The sequence below is a fragment of the Mesoplodon bidens genome (genome assembly GCF_964165515.1).
Source record: "Mesoplodon bidens genome assembly, chromosome: 2".
In the NCBI taxonomy this organism is placed as follows: domain Eukaryota; kingdom Metazoa; phylum Chordata; class Mammalia; order Artiodactyla; family Ziphiidae; genus Mesoplodon; species Mesoplodon bidens.
The window spans coordinates 110,838,784-110,859,170 of NC_138177.1; the positions used below are offsets into that span (position 1 = coordinate 110,838,784).

The following is a 20,387-nucleotide window of genomic DNA, read 5'->3' on the forward strand; positions in this document are numbered from 1 at the left end:
ATCTAATGTCATGGCCAGTGCTAATTTGAATAATCATGATGCCACTGCATACCACAGATTAGTAGTGTCTGTTTATCGACAACAAGGAAGCTATCTGAGCATTCCTTGATTATGAGCAAACCGACCTCAGAATCCCATTTGTGGGGTTAGCTTCCGGACCTCACTCTTATTACCAATTACATATCACAGTCTAACTAAATACAGTGGGGCAACTGAGGAAGGTTTAATAAAGGGACTACTTACAAAAATGTGAGCAGGGCTAAGGAAAACCAAGAAGAGATGCTGAAGCACCCAGGGATAGCAACAATGGCACGTCATTACAACCCATAGGCCTGAAGAGATAAAGGAAAGGGGAACAAAATTATAGAAAAAGTAGTTATTGCCATAGGAGAGAGCCATTTAGCAGGAGTTGAGACCTTCAATAGAAGGATTCAGCCAATCCACTGCAACTCAGCAAAGGGAGAGCCAGGGGAATAAGTATTTCAGTCTCCTCCTGTCTTCTAGTTCCCTAACAGTACATCCTGTTAGCCAAACTCAACCAAGTAAGAGTGATAATAGGAACGATCTGCCCCGGCAGGGAGGACTATTTTATCACTGACATTGTTTAGGATTGCCAGTCTGTGATGGTAAAAACAAAAGCAATTTTTTCAATTATTTTTAAAATTCACTACCTTATACATATTAGTGTATATATGTCAGTCCGAATCTCCCAGTTCATCCTAATGAGAACCTGCTGTATAGCACAGGGAACTCTACTCAGTGCTCTGTGGTGACCTAAAGTGAAGGAAATCCAAAAAAAAAGAGGGGATAGAGCTTCCCTGGTGGCGCAGTGGTTGAGAGTCCGCCTGCCGATGCAGGGGACACGGGTTCGTGCTCCGGTCCGGGAAGATCCCACATGCCATGGAGCGGCTGGGACCGTGAGCCGTGGCCACTGAGCCTGCACGTCCGGAGCCTGTGCCCTGCAAGGGGAGAGGCCACAACAGTGAGAGGCCCTAGTACCACAAAAAAAAAAAAAAAAAAAAAAAAAAAAAAATTTTAAAAGAGGGGATATATGTATACATATGGCTGATTCACTTTGCTGTACAGCAGAAACTGACACAACATTGTAAAGCAACTATACACCAATTAAAAATAAATAAATATCACGCCCCCCAAAAAAAATTCACTACCAACAATGCATTCCCTTACTGCCTTCACCAAGGGTGGGCTCCCTCCCATCCACGTGCCCTTGGTATGTCACTCACCAGTAAGGGAACCTGCTGGGTCACAGATCAGGCTGGAAAAGGGCAGATCTCAAAAGGCGAACAGAAAATATCCAGGCATCACTATTTAAGTTCTCTCTATACATGGTGTGCATCAGCAATCTGTTCCCTGTGTCAAAAAACTACACCTCGTAAACCAAATCAGCCTGTTTTTCTATGGCCAGTGAGCTAAATGGTTTTTACATTTTTAATGTTAGAAAAAAAAGAGTAATGTATTGTGGCACATGAAATTCAAATTTCAGTATTCATAAATTAATTTTATTGGCACACGGCCACAGTCATTTGTTTACAGATAGCTACTTTTGCACTACATGACAGAGTTGAGTAGTTGCAACAGAGACCAGTGGCCCACATGGGCTAAAATATCTACTACCCAGCCTTTTTACAGAACAAGTTGGCTGATCTCTGGTCTATTTGTATTATCACATTGTTTTTATTACTACGGCTTTGTCTTATGTCCCCATATTTAGTAGGGCAAGGCCCCTTCTTTACACTTCTACTACATACATTTGAGATTAGATTTGAGTTTCTTTAAAAACAGAACATAAACTTGAATTATCACTGGGTTTGCCTTAGATTTATTTGGGGAAAGTTAATATCTTAACCTTTTAATTATCTATGTGAGATAAAATATTCTTGTCATCTTATCAGTATAAGATCTTGTAATAGATTTTCTCCATAATAATAATGGTAAAAAGTTATGTAATACTTAGTATGTGCCAGGTACCATGATAAATGTTTTACTGTATTAACTCATTTAATCTTTACAATATTATAGATACAATTATCTTCCTTATTTTATACAAAAAAAATTGTCACTTTCATAGTCACATAGCTACAAAGGCAGTCTAACTCCATATTCTTTGTTCTCATCAATATGCAATATTGCCTCTCAATAAAGGCCTTATGTATTCTTATTTTTTATTTTATTTTCTAGTTAGTTATTACTTACTTAAATATTGCTGATTTAGATTACATTCTATACAACTGGATATTTTTATTTCTAATAATTTACTATTGTGATCCTATTGGATTTTTAGGTAGGTAATATCTTCAAACAATGGCAGCTTAAACTCATTTTTTTTCTTTCCACATAGGTGGATAGGGACCCTCAATACTATCTTAAACAGTAGCAGTAATAGCAGACCTCCTTCTACTGCTTGAAATCTTAGAAAGAATGCATCTAAAATTCCTCTATTAAGAATATTTTGCCATCTTAATTCTGTATTTTCCTTGTCCTATACTATCTTTGGGGGGTTTTGTTTCTTTTTCTTATTTTCTGATTTCCATTGGATAGATTGAATTCTCTTTTGCAGGTTTAAAAGTTACCTATTCTCTTTCAGTTGATGTTCTTGTGGCAGCTGCCCCAAATTTAAGAACCAAATATGTCTTTGTTTAACTCTAGTGATTTGTTTAATAAATCAGTAACTGTATCTTCCCTCTAACAAAACAAGTACTTGTGTTTGTTCTCATGTCCTTTTGTTTCTATAAACCACTCTTTCCCTTCATCATTTTTTGATATTACCTTGAATTTTGACTTATAATTCTCATGCATTTACATTCTCTTTTTTTAACTTATTCTGATTTTTAAAAAATTTTTATTGGAGTATAATTGATTTACAATGTTGTGTTAGTTTCAGGTGTACAGGAAAGTGAATCATTTATACATATACATATATCCACTCTTCTTTAGATTCTTTTCCCATATAGGCTGTTACAAGTATTAAGTAGAGTTCCCTATGCTATACAATAGGTCCTTATTAGTTATCTGTTTTATATATAGTAGTGGGTATATGTCAGTCCCCATCTCCCAATTTATCCTTCCCCCCTTTCCCACTGGTAACCATAAGTTTGTCTTCTACATGCGTAACTCTATTTCTGTTTTGTAGATAAGTTCATTTGTACCGTTTTTTTGGATTCCACATATAAGCGATATCATATGGTATTTGTCTTTCTCTGTCTGACTTACTTCACTCAGTATGACAATCTCTCAGTCCATCCATGTTGCTGCAAATGGCAGTATTTTGTTCTTTTTTATGGCTGAGTAATATTCCATTGTATATATGTACCACATCTCCTTTATCCTTTCCTCTGTTGCTGCACATTTAGGTTGTTTCTATGTCCTGACTATTGTAAATAGTGCTGCAGTGAATGTTGGGGTGCACGTATCTTTTTGAATTATGGTTTTCTCCAGATATATGCCCAGGAGTGGGATTGCTGGATCATATGGTAGTTCTATTTTTAGTTTTTTAAGGAACCTCCAAACTGTTCTCCATAGTGGCTGTACCAATTTACATTCCCACCAGCAGTGTAAGAAGGTTCCATTTTCTCCACACCCTCTCCAGCATTTATTGTTTGTAGATTTAGATGATGGCCATTCTGACCTACTTTCTCTTTTTATTTCCTTTGTTTCTTTTTTTCATATAGTAGCAAACTTAATTAAGCTATTTAGTCACTATTACTTTCCTTATTATATTCCTTATAGAACCTCCTGAATTTGTTTTTATTATTATTTGAGTACTTCCTCCAAAAAGTATTTTCAATGTAGGTGTTTGTGAGATAAACCTTCTGAGGCCTCATATGCCAACAGATATCTTTATTATCCTCTTACATTTATATGACACATTCATCACTGTACTGGAGCTTCTACCAATGGTTCTAGTCAGTAAAAGAAAAAGAAATAAAAGCCACCCAGATTGGAATGGAAGAAATAAAACTGTCTTTATTCACAGACAACACGATCATCTATGTAGAAAATCCTTCAGAATCTACCAAAAAAAAAACCCTAATAATTGAATTTAGCAAGGTTTCAGGATACAATATCAATATACAAAAATGAATTGTATTTCTCTATACTCAATGAACAATCAGAAATTGACATTTAAAAAGCAGTACTTACTGTAGTATCAGAATGGGATAATCTGACCCCCCAAAAATGTGCAAACTTGATACTGAAAACTGTAAAACATTGCTGACAGAAATTAAAGAAGACCCAAATGTTAAATGGTGTATACACTATGTTCATGGATCAGAAGACTCAATACAAACAGCAACATAGAGAAGGGGCAGTGAATGGACATAGGGAGCAAATGAAGAAAAACACACAAATATTAGATAAACAGTGGACAGAAGGTCCAGAACCAAGTGGTGAGGAATTCTAACATTTAGAAGTCAGGTAAAGAAGGAAAAGGAGATGACAAAGGAGTCTGAGGTGGAGTCGCCATAATACATAGAAGAAAAAGAATGTAATGTCGTGGAAGCTTAAGAATATATCAAGGAGAAAGTCATCGACTGTGTCTAATCATCATGAGAGAGTTTGTTGGACATGTGTTTTATTCTGTTTTTGGTTTTGTTTTTTGGCTACTCAGCATCTTGACCCCATTTTTATGTTCAGAAATTTTTATGTTTCCTTTCTTTTTTGAGTGTTGATGGGAAGCCACCTTCTACTACTGAAGTCAAAAAGTCTAGACTCTTACCTTCCACTCCCTCTTTGAAACAAGAATGTAGGCTTATGACCCAGGCCTAAGCAATCAGTTATATTCACCCACACCTTCCTTTGAGGACACAGAAGCAGCGATAATGGAGATAATGGAGATTCCGTTCTGGTGGCAGTGGCAGTAACTTTCAGTGGCACTCAGTGTCCAAGGATGACTGTGGTCAGTGTCCAGCAGCTGGTCTGGTGCTCACTACAGTGTCTAAATTCTGGCTGCCTAGTCTTTTTAATTCTACCCATTTTCCAAACCTGGTTTTCTAGATTTATCTGTGATTATATGAGCTACTCAATATCTTTTCAGTAAATTTTTTGCTTAATTGGTTTCTGATGTTTGCAAATAAGGACTGCCCTCCCACCTAATACAGAAATCTAACAAGATAAAATTAGCATCATTGTATTTTAGTATATGGAGGTCATTGGTAACTTTAGCAAGTGAGTATTTGATTTGATTAGTGGGGTCAGAAACAGGATTGGAGTGCTTGAGGAGTGAGAGGGTATGAGGAAATCAAGATATGCAGACAATCCAATGGAGAAAGTTGGCTCTGAAGGAGAAGGTAGGGCAATAACTGGAGAAGAAACTGAGGCTAAGGTAGAAAGTTATTTTTTAAATGAGAGAGGCTTAACCATATTTAAATGCTAGAGGGACTTAGTAGAGATGGAGAGACTGAAGACTTAAAATCAAAGGAAAAAAGAATCTGAGTATGAACTGGTCAGATAACAAAACATGCATATTCTAACTCCACTTAGTAAGTTATTCTACTTCTAATTGGAGGTCGTTAAAAAAAAACAGATTCTGAGCCACATATCCCTTTATATATGACTAGTATAAAAAACTCATTGAATTCTGTGGTGAAAAAATTGAAATGAATTACAATAATGTTGAATACTGCTTCAGTATACCTCACAGGGCCATGAAGTTGAGTGGCATCTGGTATTTCCATTAGTAAGCAATTAGGTATCAGATCGTAACTCATTGTCTCCTACTTTTTAGCATTTTCAAAGAATGTTAGAAAAGATTTACATGCATACTTAGAAATCAGGATGTTATAAGTATTGAAACATTTTGTAACCACTGAAATAAAAACAAAATAACTTTCCCTTGAAGAATCCCCTTTCAACCCCAAGGTTTACACATGATATTGGTATTTATGAATACGGAAATATTTTCCACAAATGTTTCTGCTCCCTGTAGAATATTTGATATGAAATTAGTTATAATGCTTTATAAGGGACAAGTCTGTTCAGTGAAATTAGGTACAATGGCTAAACTGGTCATTAGGAAAAGTGATTTCTAAGATAATTATTTCTGAAACCTACTATGGTAATAGAATAACTGCTTAAGAGAAAGTAATACTAGCAAATTCCCTGGAATATTTTCAACAAGGATAAGGACATCTTTCCATTGGTCTTTTTTGTTGTTGTTGTTTTTTCTTTTTTTCAAATCATGGCACCATGGTGCTTTTTGGCTTACCTTTAAAGACTGCTGGATTTTTCCACTGAGAAAAATATTTATTCTGGGATTTCTAGCATTATGCAACTGCCTGATTTTCCTAAACAATGTTCTTTTTTTTGATGTGGCCAAAGGAGTTAAAGTATTCCTGGCACATTCACACTGCAGTTTCAATGTTTTTTTAAAGTCATGTGACTATAACTGAAGGATAGTATTGGGGAGGCTCACAGTTGACTGTGTGAATTTCCTTCTGTATAAATGAGTGTTTTGAGACTAGTCAACTTAGCACATCTGTAGTAAATGAGTCTACCATGCTGTTTTCATTTATGAAAAAGGAAAACAACTTTTCCCTGCAAAGATCATAAATCTATTTGTCATCAAAATGAAGCCTTACCCGTTTTTTTTTTTTTTTTTCACTGCTGCAACTATAAAATTGGTTATTGGAAAAAAAGGGAAAGAAACAAAACTAACAGCTTGACTTAGGACAAATCAAGGCCTTTCAATCTTTTTTTTTTTTTTTTTTTTTTTTTTGCGGTACACGGGCCTCTCACTGCTGTGGCCTCTCCCGTTGCGGAGCACAGGCTCCGGACGCACAGGCTCAGCAGCCATGGCTCACGGACCCAGCCACTCCGCGGCATGTGGGATCTTCCCGGACCGGGGCACGAACCCACGTCCCCTGCATCGGCAGGCGGACTCTCAACCACTGCGCCACCAGGGAAGCCCAAGGCCTTTCAATCTTGACTATGCACTTTCTCAGGTGAACACAGGCTTAAGTGTTGTCTAAAATGAGATGCTTGTCCTAAAAGAACGTTGAAAGTCTTGCATTTTCCATTTGTGAATTGTGTCCAGTCTAAGAAGGGAAAACACACTTCATCAGCCCACTCATGATCCAAGCATAGAGTAGCAGGACCACCGTGGAAGCCTCTGTTAGGAACACCAGCAGCCCTGGCACCCCTCTGGGTTGTGTGTTCTCTAGTTTATGAGCTGGTCACCCCAAAGAAACTTCCGTTTCGAAGAAATATTTCTTAGTATTTTGGAGGAAGAAACATACCGGCATCAGCCAGATCTACATTCATCAAATCCTGTCACCTCTTGATTATTAAGGGGTTGATTATCCAGTTAGGGTTTATCCTGATTGCTACTTTCTCTCTCTTCTCCACCCTTCTGCTTGTTTTGGCCCGTTTACTGCTCATTAGGAACTTCCAGAGCAGACAAAATTCAGCCTGTTTGGCTGCTTATTAGCAACAAAATGAAAGATTTGCTAAAGGAAGTAACTTTCCTAGTTGATGCTTCAGTGACCCCGAATCCAATGAAGTTCATACTCTTTGTGGAATATTGTTCCTTTAGGATCTGGCCTGTTTACATTTCCAGTCTTACATTCTACCTTGCTATTCACATGTGCTGTGTATTTTAGTCTAACAGTTATTAAACAATTATTAAATAAGATGTGCCAGGATGGGGAGAGCAGCTCCGTGCTTTGTGACCACCTAGAGGGGTGGGATAGGGAGGGTGAGAGGGAGACGCAAGAGGGAGGGGATATATGTATGCATACAGCTGATTCACTTTGTTATACAGCAGAAACAACATTGTATAGCAATTATACTCCAATAAAGATGTTAAAACGTGCAAAAAAAAATAAAAAAATAATATGTGCCAGGCACTATTCCAGGTGCTGAATATATATGACGTTGTTTAATTCTCACCAAAACCCCATGACATAGGTATAGCTATTATCTTCAGTTTACAGAAAAGGAAGCTGAGACTCACAGTAAGTAACTTGCCCAAGGTCACACAGACAACAAATAATAGAGCCAGAATTCAGAATCACACAGTCTAGATTCAGAGCCTATGTTTTAACCACTGTGCTATACTTTTTTCAGGTATGCTTAATTTCTTAGACATTGCCCCAAATTCTGTGTATTTCCCTCACTTTCATGGCTTTGTACGTGTAATTTATTCCCTCTGCTTGGAAGACTTCCATCTTTCCCTAGGAGGAACAACTTCTTGATCTTTCAGGACTTAATTGAACTGTTATCTCTTCCTTGGACTCTCCAGTCAAAGTTAATCATGCCTGCTCAAACTTCTGTACACTCTGTACATTGATTCCATCAGAGCATGGCTCATATGCAATCTAATTACTGATCTTCATGTCTTCCTCCCCCAGGCATTTGTAAACTTCTATAGAACATGGATTCTGTTTTAGTCGTCTTTGTATCCCTAGCACTTAGCATAGTGTCAGTCCCACTTAGAAGAAGCTCAATAAATATTTGAAGAATAAATGTCCTTTGCATAATAACTATGACTTTGGAAACCTGAGTTTAAAATTAAGATGTGTTTGCTACTTATCTTAAGAATCATCTATAAAATTAGTACAATAATATCTAATTCATATGGTTTTTATGAGAACCAAATGAGATCTTGTATGTGAAGTGCTTAGTACAGTGCATGCACTTATTGAGTTACTATCTTTTCATAATAATTTTCATGGCTAGTCTAACATTCAGTGAACAAATATTTGTTTAGTACATAACAGTGTTATTGAATGAAACTTGGATCCACTAGCAGTAAAGCCAATCTACTGACACCACGTTGTGGTGAAGGAAAGTGCTACATTTATTGTAAGACACCGTACAAGGAGTCCTGGTCAGCTAGTGCTCAAAAAGCCCAAACTCCCGGATGGGTTTCAGCAAAGCATTTTTAAAGGCGAGGTGAGGGAGGGGTGTCACAGGTTATGTGATTAGCTCATAAAAAATTCTCTGGTTGATGGTGAGGTTACAGGCTGGTGTGTCAGAGGGGTTAACATTATCAATGCTTAGGCACCCATGGGACTGGGGACTATGTGCTCATGGTCACCAAGTAGTTAATTTCTTCCATTTAGTGGGGGTTTTAGTATCTGTAAAGCAACTCAGGAAATGTGCATCAGATACTGTAATCTAGATACTTCAGAGGGGAGCTAAAGCAGAGGCTATGGGGGATGGGTCTGTTCCAGGAAGGCCCCATAGAGTCCCGCTCAGTTACAATATGAGCCCGGAGTTAGGGAAGACAGCAGTGAACAAGTTGGGCAAAGAACAGCCCTCATGGAACATACGTGCAACAGCAGGAAATTGCTGACATTTGACCTTTTTTTTTTTTTTGCGGTACGCGGGCCTCTCACTGCTGTGGCCTCTCCCATTGCGGAGCACAGGCTCCGGACGTGCCGGCTCAGCGGCCATGGCTCACAGGCCCAGCCGCTCCGCGGCATGTGGGATCTTCCCGGACCGGGGCACGAACCCGTGTCCCCTGCATCGGCAGGCAGACTCTCAACCACTGTGCCACCAGGGAAGCCCTTGACCATTTTTGACCTTAAAAAAAAGTCACAATTTAATATGAATCACCCTAATAATTGGGTAGTAGTCTATAAACAAATTAAGTAATTCTAAATTGTGGAAGTGCTATGAAAGAAAGAAAGCATAATGGGAAACAGATTTTGAGATAAAGTGTAATGCAAAATAGCTTATAGATAGAATAGACTATAGCATCCTCACTGAGAAGGCTTACACTTGAGCTAAGGACTGAAGGTAAGACTGGCCCAAGTACTTAAGAATGAGGGAAGAACTTGCCATGTGAAAAACCCAAAGTGAAAAGACCTGTAGGCAGGAAAAAGTTTGGCATGATAATAGGATTATCCGTGGATCAAGCAAGATATTATGGGTACAGATTTATTTTTGAAAAAAGGATGGACATTCATTTCTTCATGGTGGTATGAATTCCTAGTCATGCTAAGAGTCAAAGAATAGATGAAATATCCTCCTTCACTCCCCGTTAGTCCTGTGATTATTGGCTGAGGCCTGGGTAAAGGAGGTTTCATAGGCTACACTTATTTTGTCCAGTATTATAATGGCATTTGAAACTGTCCATTTTGCAAGAATGATAATCCACCAATTGTTCTATGAAAATGAGTAACTAATTTCTGTGGGGTAATACAATGTTGAAATGCCTGTATCCATTAAAACTGAACAAGAGTTAGTTGTGTATGCTCTTGGGAATGGACTTGAGTCAAGCAGACCTATCTTCACTACCTTAAGACTTGCCTCAATTCAATCCCACTCCAAGTTCCATAGGCATTAACATGTTTAGTGATTCAAAGCTAAAGTTACCTCCTAACTTTGGTATACAGCTCATTCATAAATCTTATTTCTAACATTTTGGCCACATTATTTATGATTGCCCATATAGGAAAATGTTATGAATGCTACAGTATTTATGTATAATGTAGCCTTGCATATAATCACCTAATAATTACTACCCCACATATTTTTAAATAGCCAATTCTTTCCTAGGAGGGATATATTTAGTAAGCCAAATAAAATGAGAAATTCCTACTTAAACAGAAGTGTTTTTAGTTGCTTGGAGTAAGGGAAGCAAAGTATTACTTTTATAATCCACTGGTTTGCTGGCTTTAAAAATACTGTACTTACGTTGCCTAATATTATGCAAAAAAATTAGGTCATTGCATTTATTTTTTATACTACAGAAAGTAAATTAGTTTTAATTACTATTTTCTCATACAGCAAGTAACTATATAAACATAAGCTATGAGCACAGAGGAGGGTGCTTGGCTGTAGGGAAAGGAAAAAACTGTTTTCCTAGTAATTTTATTCTAGATAAAAACATCAACTAATTTAAGTTCAGTGTAGTTTTAAATTTATCAATCTACTATTGAAAAATCAGTGAAATTCACATTAAAAAATTTCATTTTACTCAAAACTTTAAAGATAGTATTCCTTTGCTAATCCTCTTTAAAATGTGGACTTCTATTGTTGCCTTTACTTAGCACATTCTATTTCTTAATATATTTGTTTTAATTCTAATGAGAATAAGACAGCTACACCAAGGGGCCTGGGGAATAACAAACAGCATAACGTTCTCTTTGGTATGTTTCACTATTAAATGCAAACCAGTCACCATTGTTCCAAAATTTGTCTCTGTGTCTGTCCTTTAATATGTGTAGTTAGCCCCATTTTCCTTACCAGATCTTTCCATGTAGTTCCAGGATGAAGGCAGACTTAAACTATTCCTTCCTTTCTGCACAGGGAAGTCAAAGTGGAAAGCAACTTCCTTTTCTTTCCTTAACTGACATCAGATTAAATAAAACAACACAACCATATTGCCATTACAGTTTCTTATACATAGAAGACACGCAATAAAAAGTAAGCAATAAAAAGTAGCTCTTGTCATTGTGGTTGACATTACTGTCATTACTGATCCAAGTACTTGTTTCCTTAGAAACCCAAGGCTTAAGCAGCCATCAGCTTCAGTCCTGTAAAAACTGACACTTTCTTACAGAGTCAAAACCAATGTCAGCAGGGAGACTGCCTTCTATCTGAGGATAATGAAAGTTTTTGGCCGTGAGACATCATGTACTCTTATCATCTTATTAACTTTTTTAAGACTCAGGTACTAACTATTGATTGGTCTCAGCATCTCTGAACAAATTAATAGTAATTCTGATTTTATTTACTTTTTAAAATTTGCTCAGAGTGACTTACGCTTTGCTGATTGGTTTTAGAGGAATCATTTAGAAAACACTGGAAAGAATTCCTAGGGATTAGCATCTGTTTCTCTTGAAAGCAGAATTACTCATCCATCTGTATATTCATAATAAGAAATGTTTGTTCTCTACTTTTATGAAACATTGCTTGGAACTTTGTACAGAACACTCTGCTACTTTCCTCAAATTTCTCTCTAAGAAACCAATGTGAACAGTAAATGATTTGGAACATATTTATTGTGCTGTGTTAAATGTCTGATAGCGCTGCAAGTAAAATGAAGTTTCTCATGTACAGTTAACTCTAAGGACTAGTCATATGGTCTTTATTATTCTCACTAAAAATATTTATTGACCTCAGGAATGTTCAGCAGTCTTTGCATGTCCATTGTTCATGTATCACCCAAAAGATACATTTTTTTCTGTTGGAGAATAAAGATTTTTAAAAATACCTAAACTTACAAATAAAGTGAGGTAAAGTGGTACTATTTTAGAACTGTGGAATGTTGAGGTGTCCTAAAATCATCTAGGGTGATCTTTCACGTGATACATCTCCTCTCCAACTGGGATCCACTAGTTGTCTAATACAGCCAGACACAGGATACGCTCAGTCTTGAAAGACAACCCATTATTATTTTTTTAATTCTACACTCATTCGTATTTTATAACTTTTCACCTAGTTTAATTCTGGAGCGACTTTGTTTTCTTCCTGGCTTACATGTCCTTCCTTCCATCTTTTATTTATGACCTTGTATAATCTGCTTTCTCTTCAGGCCACTGTTTTTTTTCAGGTTTTTCAACCTCTTTTTGTTTTTATTGGGAAGGGCACTATTCATCTGAATTTCGTTTTTAAAACTTGCCTTTCCTATAGTCATATTCCCGTTAGAATCCTGGCCATTGGTGTAACACTTATATCTTTCCTGAACATTGTTTTAAGTTTTTATTGAATTTGTTACAATACTGCTTCTGTTTTATGTTTTGGTTTATTGGCCCTGAGGCATGTGGGATCTTAGCTCCCCGACCAGGGATCAAACCCGCACCCCCTGCATTGTAAGGCGAAGTCTTAACCACTGGACTGCCAGGGAAGTCCCTTCCCTGAACATTTTTGAAATTCTGTATCCCAGAGTCTCAAATGACTATGACTGGATTTGCTTTCATTTGTATTGATGAGCTCTACAGTGGCACCATCTCATGTCTCCAGGGTTCTCATAGTTCATATGGAAAGTACACTACCAGATAATCTATCCCAGAGATATGGAACCAAAAGGCTCCCAGACCAAATTAAATCAAATCAATGTAAAACACACAGCAAGAAGCAAAGGGAAAGAACTAGCGTAGGTTAATGACTTAGGATAAGGTGCAAGCAATGTGGAAGAAACACACCACCTGAATCCTAAGTCCACAATGTGGATCTCTCTCTCTCCCTTGCCTCTCCCTCTGTCATGCCCCCCTCCCTTCCTCCCTCCCTATATAGATTGTGCCCTCATAATGGTTCCTTACAAATATTGAGAGCCACTAATATAGATAAATGGTGAGAGATAAAATGGTTGATGTAGACTGGGACAAAAAAAGATTTGAAGGTCAAGCTAAGGAATGTGAGCCTGTGTCCTAAGCACTGAGCATAGTACATGGCCACCTAGTGATAGTGATAGAAAATATGATTTTATTCATTATTTTAGTGAGTTTTGTGATCATGAAGAAAATCTGCTTAGAAGAGGTAATTTTTTAATGTATTGAACTGTTTTTTTACCAACAGTAAGAGAATAAAAAGATATGTGATAATTTGGAGGAAACATTTTTTAAAAAGAGGAAAAGTGCTTTAGCATTAAATTCAAAATTGGCTTTACCTTTTTTTTTCTGCTTTATAACAAGTTTAATCAGTTATACATATACATATGTTCCCATTTCCCCTCCCTTTTGGCTTTACCTTTTAAATCCTATTCTCCCAAGCAGGCCTTCCACAGAAATGAGTCTAGCCTATCTGGAGTCAGTTATCTCTCCTACCACATTTATAACTCTAAGGGAAACAGCTTTACCTTATGATCCAGTTAACCCTACCTTCTCAGTAATTTCTTTTCTAATTAGCACCAAAGGTAACTTCCCCTCTTCAGAACCTTTCTAGTATTTACTTTATATCTCTTTTCTCATCTGGTCTTTACTTTTTTTTTTTACATTTCTGCCTTTATTATAACTATTTACATGTTACAGTCTTTTTAACTTAATTTTAAACTTCTTAAAAATAAAAACCATATCTTATTTATATTTGTATTCTCCACAGGGCTTTTCATGATACCTTCTTTACACATAGATGATATTCAACAAATATTGTTGAATGCATGGAACAGCTATTACACACCCCAATTTATTATGCCAGGAATCAACTCAGAAAGTAGCAATCATCTCCTAGAACAGGGGTCAGCAAAATTTTTCTGTAAATATTAATAACTGTTTTTGAGTTTGCAAGGCAAGAGGCAAAATCAAGGGTATTACTTAAGAACTTATGTAACAAGAAAGAAAATAAGTTTTCACAAAATTTTTATTTATGAAATTTAAAATATATTAATGTAGTATAATTTTTTGTGATACAAGTCTACTAATGAGAAAAACAGAATTCTTTTGCAAGGGGGATAACATTTAGCTTATTACAGTTTCCTATCATCAAAATTTCATTGTTAATGTGACTTAGAATGAGATTTTGCATGTTTTACATATTTCATCTTAGAAAATTCTTTTCACACAGATATGTACTGCCAAATACTGCAATTCATGAGCATATGATTTTAATTGAGCATATTCATTGCTTGGAAGGAATTTATAAATTTCTGTTAGATTCTTCTCTTGGTAGTTGCCTTTTAGAATGTCATTATAATGTACATTAGTCATTTCCAATTGAAGTTATAGGTTGAACTCCTCAAGTGAACAGTTAAATGGATTTTGAATATAGAAATTTCTTGCATCTAGGTCTGAAAAATGCTTTAGAAATGCTTTTGAAAGTGAAAATGCTTTTTTGAGTTTGAGCTCAGAAAATCTACCCACCGCAAATTTGTGTGGAAATGGAGATCTCACTTCTTGTTTTAATTTTTGACAGCACAGGAAGTGTATAAAGCTGTTTGACATTACTTGTGATTCAAACATTAGTTGTCATCAAAATGACTTTATCACAGTATGTTTCACATGTGAGCATTGTTTTGCCCTGCAATTTTTGGTTGAATTCATAGATAAACATTAAATGAGTCTGCAGCAAAATCTAATTTCTAAAGCCATTTATCATTCCGTAATAGAGGTTAAGGGCAGTTCTTCTCATTCGAAAAAACTTCAATCATAGTCTCAAAAATCTCAATAAAACTTTATCCCTGCTAAGCCATCAAACTGCTACATGTTAGAGAAAGTCAGGATATTCAGTTTCTATTTCGACAAAAAAAAATTCACAGAACCACCGAAGGTTAAATTTACAAGAGTCAATGGAGTTCACTCTTGACAGTACCGGCTCAATAACATATGCTAGATTCAAGTATTTTCCTCAGAGTACCTGATGGTGAATAATACAATGAATAAACATAGCTCTAAATACCTTAACATTTTCACAAGTTTTGCTAATTCGTCTAGTTAGTCTTTCTCTTATCCATTGCTTATCCATTGCCATCACATTTATCACATTTTAGCAGATACCACTTCAGGTCGAACTGATTTAATGTTTTAACTTACTTGAAAATATTCTTACCTATAGTCACTCCACAAACTATTCATACAGGTTAATGCTTCAGGCACTTCAAACTCAGCAATGACTCCTCAAATAAACAACTGAGTAGTATTACTAACATCTGTCAATTAATCAAGAGGCAAGGAAAACCACTTGAAAGCATTTGCCTTATTTTTCAATTGACTATTGATGCTGCTCCAGTGTCCTTGACATTTTAAGCAACTGTTCTTGCCAAAATGCTAAGAAACGAGTTTATTTTTGCTGCACGATTTAATTAAATCTATCAGTAAGCAACTTTGTTGGACTAACAAATGAGCCACTCAGAAACTTTAGTTGCAACTTCATTTTCAAATTTTTGTGAAGAATTTATATTGTGATAAGATACTCCATTTTAGGTTTCCTAATTTTTCTAACTGTTACACTTTTGTGAGGTGGGAATATTGTGTTAAGTGCTTGGTGTGATAATGTTGATGTATACTGTACATTTTTTAGCACAACTATAGTGGCATTGCATAATAAACACAAAGTTTTGACATCTAATTTGATCACAAAATAATCCACATTCCACTGTGCCTTAAAAATACAACATTCAAAGCCCACTTTTTTCTTCTTTTCTTGTTTTGATACAATGGATATGCACTGATAATAAAATCTCACAATAAGTCAATATATGTTCCTCTCAAAACACTGTCAAGTTATAATTGCATCACTGTAATTTGCAATGCAACAAGCAGTAGTGGGAAGCAATGAGTGCCTTTTAGTCTCTGCCACAACGATTGGACCCTGTCATTATAGCACGAAGCAGTCACAGACAATATATAAATGAATGAGCATGACTGTTTTCCAATAAAACTTTATTTACAGATTCTGAAACTCTAATTTCATATAATTTCCACATCTTGAAATATTATTCTTCTTCTGATTTTTTCAACATGTGAAAATGTAATAACTATTCTTCGCTCACAAGCTCTACAAAAAGAGGGGATGGATTGGGTTTGGCTTGAAAACCATAGTTTACCAACCTTGTCTTAGGATTTGGCTTTGAGGAAATACTGTTTGCTTACTTAACTTTATTCCCAATTAAACTATTTGAAGCAAATTTTCTGGAGTCATGTGTGATTGAAAATAGAATATTCTTTTTTACTGAGATATAATCAATATAACATCATATAAGTTTCAAGTGTACAATGTAGTGATTTGGTATTTGTATATATTGAGAAATAATGACCACAATAAGAAGAATATTCTTAAGGGTATGTTAATTAGTGTTGTCATGCACACAGGAGTATAACACAAAAAGTTAGAATGGAACAAACATACTTCACATCTAGGCTACTTAGTCAGAAGATACTCACTTTGGAGGATAGTACAAAGGTGGACTTTGTGCTGCCTCAGTATTTTTATTTTAAAAACCCAAGACCATTACATTAACTATAATTAGAGATTTTAGGTGAGCCAAAACATCATTTAAACATTTCGCTTATTTGGGAACGAAGCCCAGGATAACTCCCAAACCTGGGCAGTGTATCAACAGTAGGCTTTCAGAACGCCAACCCCTCCTTCATTTATTGAGCATCTGGATGGATTTTCTAGGAGCTGCACCAGTCTTCATTTCTTATCTGTGTTATTTAGGGTGTCAGAGGCAGCCCAGGAAGAATGGGACTGGCTGGGTCTCCAGGTTCTCAAGGAGCAAAGGGTTCATCAGGCCTTCCAGGAAGCCCAGGAGTTCTAGGCCCGAAGGTACTTTCATGTTTGTTCTGATGGATGAGCAGTGTTGACCATCCTTCCTGGCCCTGAGTTTACTGGCTAGATCACAGGATGGTAAGACTGATAGCTTTTAATAAAATTTGGCTAATCATGAAAACACATTAGGAAAAAACGAAAGTGTGTGGCCTTGACATAGCCATCTCCTGTGATAGCCACAGTGCATGTCATTTGCCAAAACTACTCATAAACCCAGGACCGGTGATGCTTTAAAAAATGTTCTTTGACTCATTTTGGTTCTTCTTCCCTTTCTGTCATCCACCTTCTCCTCCAAAACAGAAAAATCTTATTTCCAGTTGCATACTTTCTCAGTTATACTTCCTGTTCCCCTACTTCTGAACCTAACCAACCAATTAATAAATCTGATAGGAGTACAAATTACTTCTTAAAGTCAAAGTGATAGTAATTGTCTTGCCTTAACATTCATTGCCAGGAGTATTGCCACATGGCAATAGGCTTTCCAAACAAAACCTCTCTTAGAAATATCTCAGTGCAGATTTGACCCAGACAACCAAGAGACTAGTCCCATATCTAATGCTATTTCATAAAAGACTAGGATTAAGACATTGGCACCCTCATCATTATTACCTCTTAATTTGATTTTCAGAGTTACACTTATAAAGAATTTCTAGGTATTCTGACCCATATGGGTAAACTGAAAATGATGACCCAGCAGCTTACTGTTTATAGTTTGAGCCTTTCTGTTAATGTTTATACCATGAATATCCCTTTCCACTGAAATACAAGATAGCTGAGCAAATGCTAAACCTAGGAAAATAAATAAGAAAGATCCCAACCTTTTATGTGTGAATCTGCAAAAAAAAAAAGATCCAGTTTGTCAAGTCCCAAAGCTGTATCTTTATCTCAATACAGTGAAGAATAATTTGCTAATCTTAAAGCTTTGGTCAAAGTCTACCAAGCATCATTTTTCATTACCTTATCTATAAATGCCACGATTCTTAAGTTTATTTTTAGAAATGGTAAAAGCTATTGCAACTCTCATTTCAAAAACAAAATAAAAAATTTTTAAAGGACTTGACTTTTAAAAATAAAATAATGATATAAAGTATGTCTTTAAAGTGAAATTTTAGGGGATAAAGAGGATTGGTATCAAAGGAATCTTGGGAAACAGATAATTGAAATTTCTTAATGATGGAATTAAAAAGATACTCATGGCAAAAACCAGGGTTCACACTTCAAGAGACTCTGCTCTGTTTCTGGTATCAGATAGCTGAATCATCTCTGTATGTAAGAAAAACAGCAAAATAATTTCAATTCAAATAAAATACAAGTTCCATCGCATACAAATGCCTCCACACATCCTACACCCTCACTATTCTCTCTGTAGCCCCACTATCCTCCTCCTCCTTTTTGCAGGCCCCCTCTTCCCTCCTCTTTCCACAGTCATGACCACAATCTCTGGAATTCTGTTTCCCTGCTGCCACACTTCTCGTTCATTGTAATCAAATATTATGTATGTGGAAACTATTGGTGGGGAGAATGATCATGCAGATTTTGACTTCTCCAGTGTCTTGTATACATGCCTGAGGATGGGCCGGTGTTTAGATTTCATTTAAAAGCCAATATGTTTATAGGTTCTAAAGTCAAGATAACCTTTCTTTTTTTTTTGTCCGTAGGGTGAACAAGGGCTACCTGGTCAACCTGGAATTCCAGGTAAAAGAGGTCGCCGAGGAGCACAAGGTGATCAAGGACCATGTGGAGAGCCTGGCATGAAAGGGCAGTCTGTAGGTGACAACTCAGAAATTCACTAAGCACTTATTCTACAGACCAGGCCAACATCGTACAATAATGGTTATCATATCTATTCACATTGCAGGGAGAACATGGTATTCAAGGTTTGACAGGTTTCCAAGGATTCCCAGGCCCCAAAGTATGTTTACATATTTTCTGCTCATCTCTGGCTTTGTTGAAATACCAATGTTGAAATACCAATGTTCAACATCTGTTCAAAAAACAGATGTTGAAATACCAATATTAAATCTCTGACTTGAGCTTTTGTTTTTTTAATCTGCAAAATTTCAGTTGGTACAGAGTAATATATTTGAGTTTTGAATATGTTAATTTTGACTTATGTAACTATATATTTTCCTAGCAATTTTATTTAATAATTTGCTTTTGTCTCTTCTCATTCTGTTTTTCCAAACATTTTATTTGAAAAATTTCAAACATAAAGTTGAGAGAATGAGTAAACACCTATATACCTATTACCTAAATTCTACCAAAACAGTTTACTCTACTTGCTTGACTCTGTACCTACCCATCTATTTATACCTCCTCCTCTCTCCATCCATTTTTGATGTATTTTGAACTGTAGACCTCAGTACAATTCCTCCAAAATACTTAAGCCTGTACTTCATTAACTATCAAGTTCCATTTTTAAGAGCCAATTCTTAATACGTTGGTACAAGATTATTTCATGTACTAAATGTTCATATTTTGGCTTTTTTTAAATTTTGTTTCTAGGGTCCTGAGGGAGATGCTGGCATTGTTGGAATATCAGGTCCTAAAGGTCCTATTGGACAGAGGGTAAGTATAAAGTCATTCTGCCTTCCCAGATATTGTGATTCTTTGTTGACTACAGGAATTAGGGTTAAGAACTCTAAAATAAATATACTCCAAATTAATAACTTTAAAAAATGACTCTTAAAACAGAAACTCATTAGAGCACATGCAGACATTCTCAACCTTTTTCAGTTCGTTTGTTAGTTTGAGAAAAAGACCCCACAGACCACCTGTACTGCCCAGTTCTTACTTTAAAAAAAAAGAATTAATGTAACTACTGGATAATATATTTATTAACTCATACCAGTTAATAAATATATTATAAAAAACATAAAGCAGTTTCATGTTATAAGCATTAATATAACCAGGGACTAGAGACCGCCCCCATGTACCACCTGGAGGAGGCTTGTCTATGACCAGAGCTCCTCAGACCACACTTTGAAAAATGTTTCCCAATAGCTGTGTTTCCTCTGCTCAGGGGTGGGTGTCCCCAGAGAGTAACGAGGAACTCCTTAAAGAGTTGGAAAGATCTGGGCTCTGAAGAACTCCAGTTAGCTGTTTAGTGCCTGCAATTGCAAACTGTAGAGAACGTAAATAGGATAGATAAGTCACCAGCAGTAACTGGTTATTGTTTTTGTTTGTTTGCTTTTTTGTTTTTATTAACCACA

At 36.3% G+C, this 20,387-nt stretch overlaps 1 protein-coding gene and 1 long non-coding RNA gene across 2 annotated transcripts in view; one reads left to right on the top strand and one right to left on the bottom strand.

The window, feature by feature from the left end:
- The window catches only part of COL24A1 (collagen type XXIV alpha 1 chain), a 400,363-nt gene that overhangs the window by 343,863 nt on the left and 36,113 nt on the right, over positions 1 to 20,387 (top strand). Inside the window, exons 48-51 of the mRNA XM_081222837.1 lie at positions 17,065 to 17,172; positions 18,834 to 18,941; positions 19,034 to 19,087; positions 19,681 to 19,743. Coding sequence (XP_081078963.1) covers positions 17,065 to 17,172; positions 18,834 to 18,941; positions 19,034 to 19,087; positions 19,681 to 19,743 — 333 coding nt within the window. The remainder of the gene's footprint in view (positions 1 to 17,064; positions 17,173 to 18,833; positions 18,942 to 19,033; positions 19,088 to 19,680; positions 19,744 to 20,387) is intronic.
- Positions 1 to 20,387, bottom strand: part of LOC308609221 — a 114,400-nt gene that overhangs the window by 8,696 nt on the left and 85,317 nt on the right. The window contains exon 5 of the long non-coding RNA XR_014014288.1: positions 244 to 332. This is a non-coding gene — a long non-coding RNA (uncharacterized lncRNA). The remainder of the gene's footprint in view (positions 1 to 243; positions 333 to 20,387) is intronic.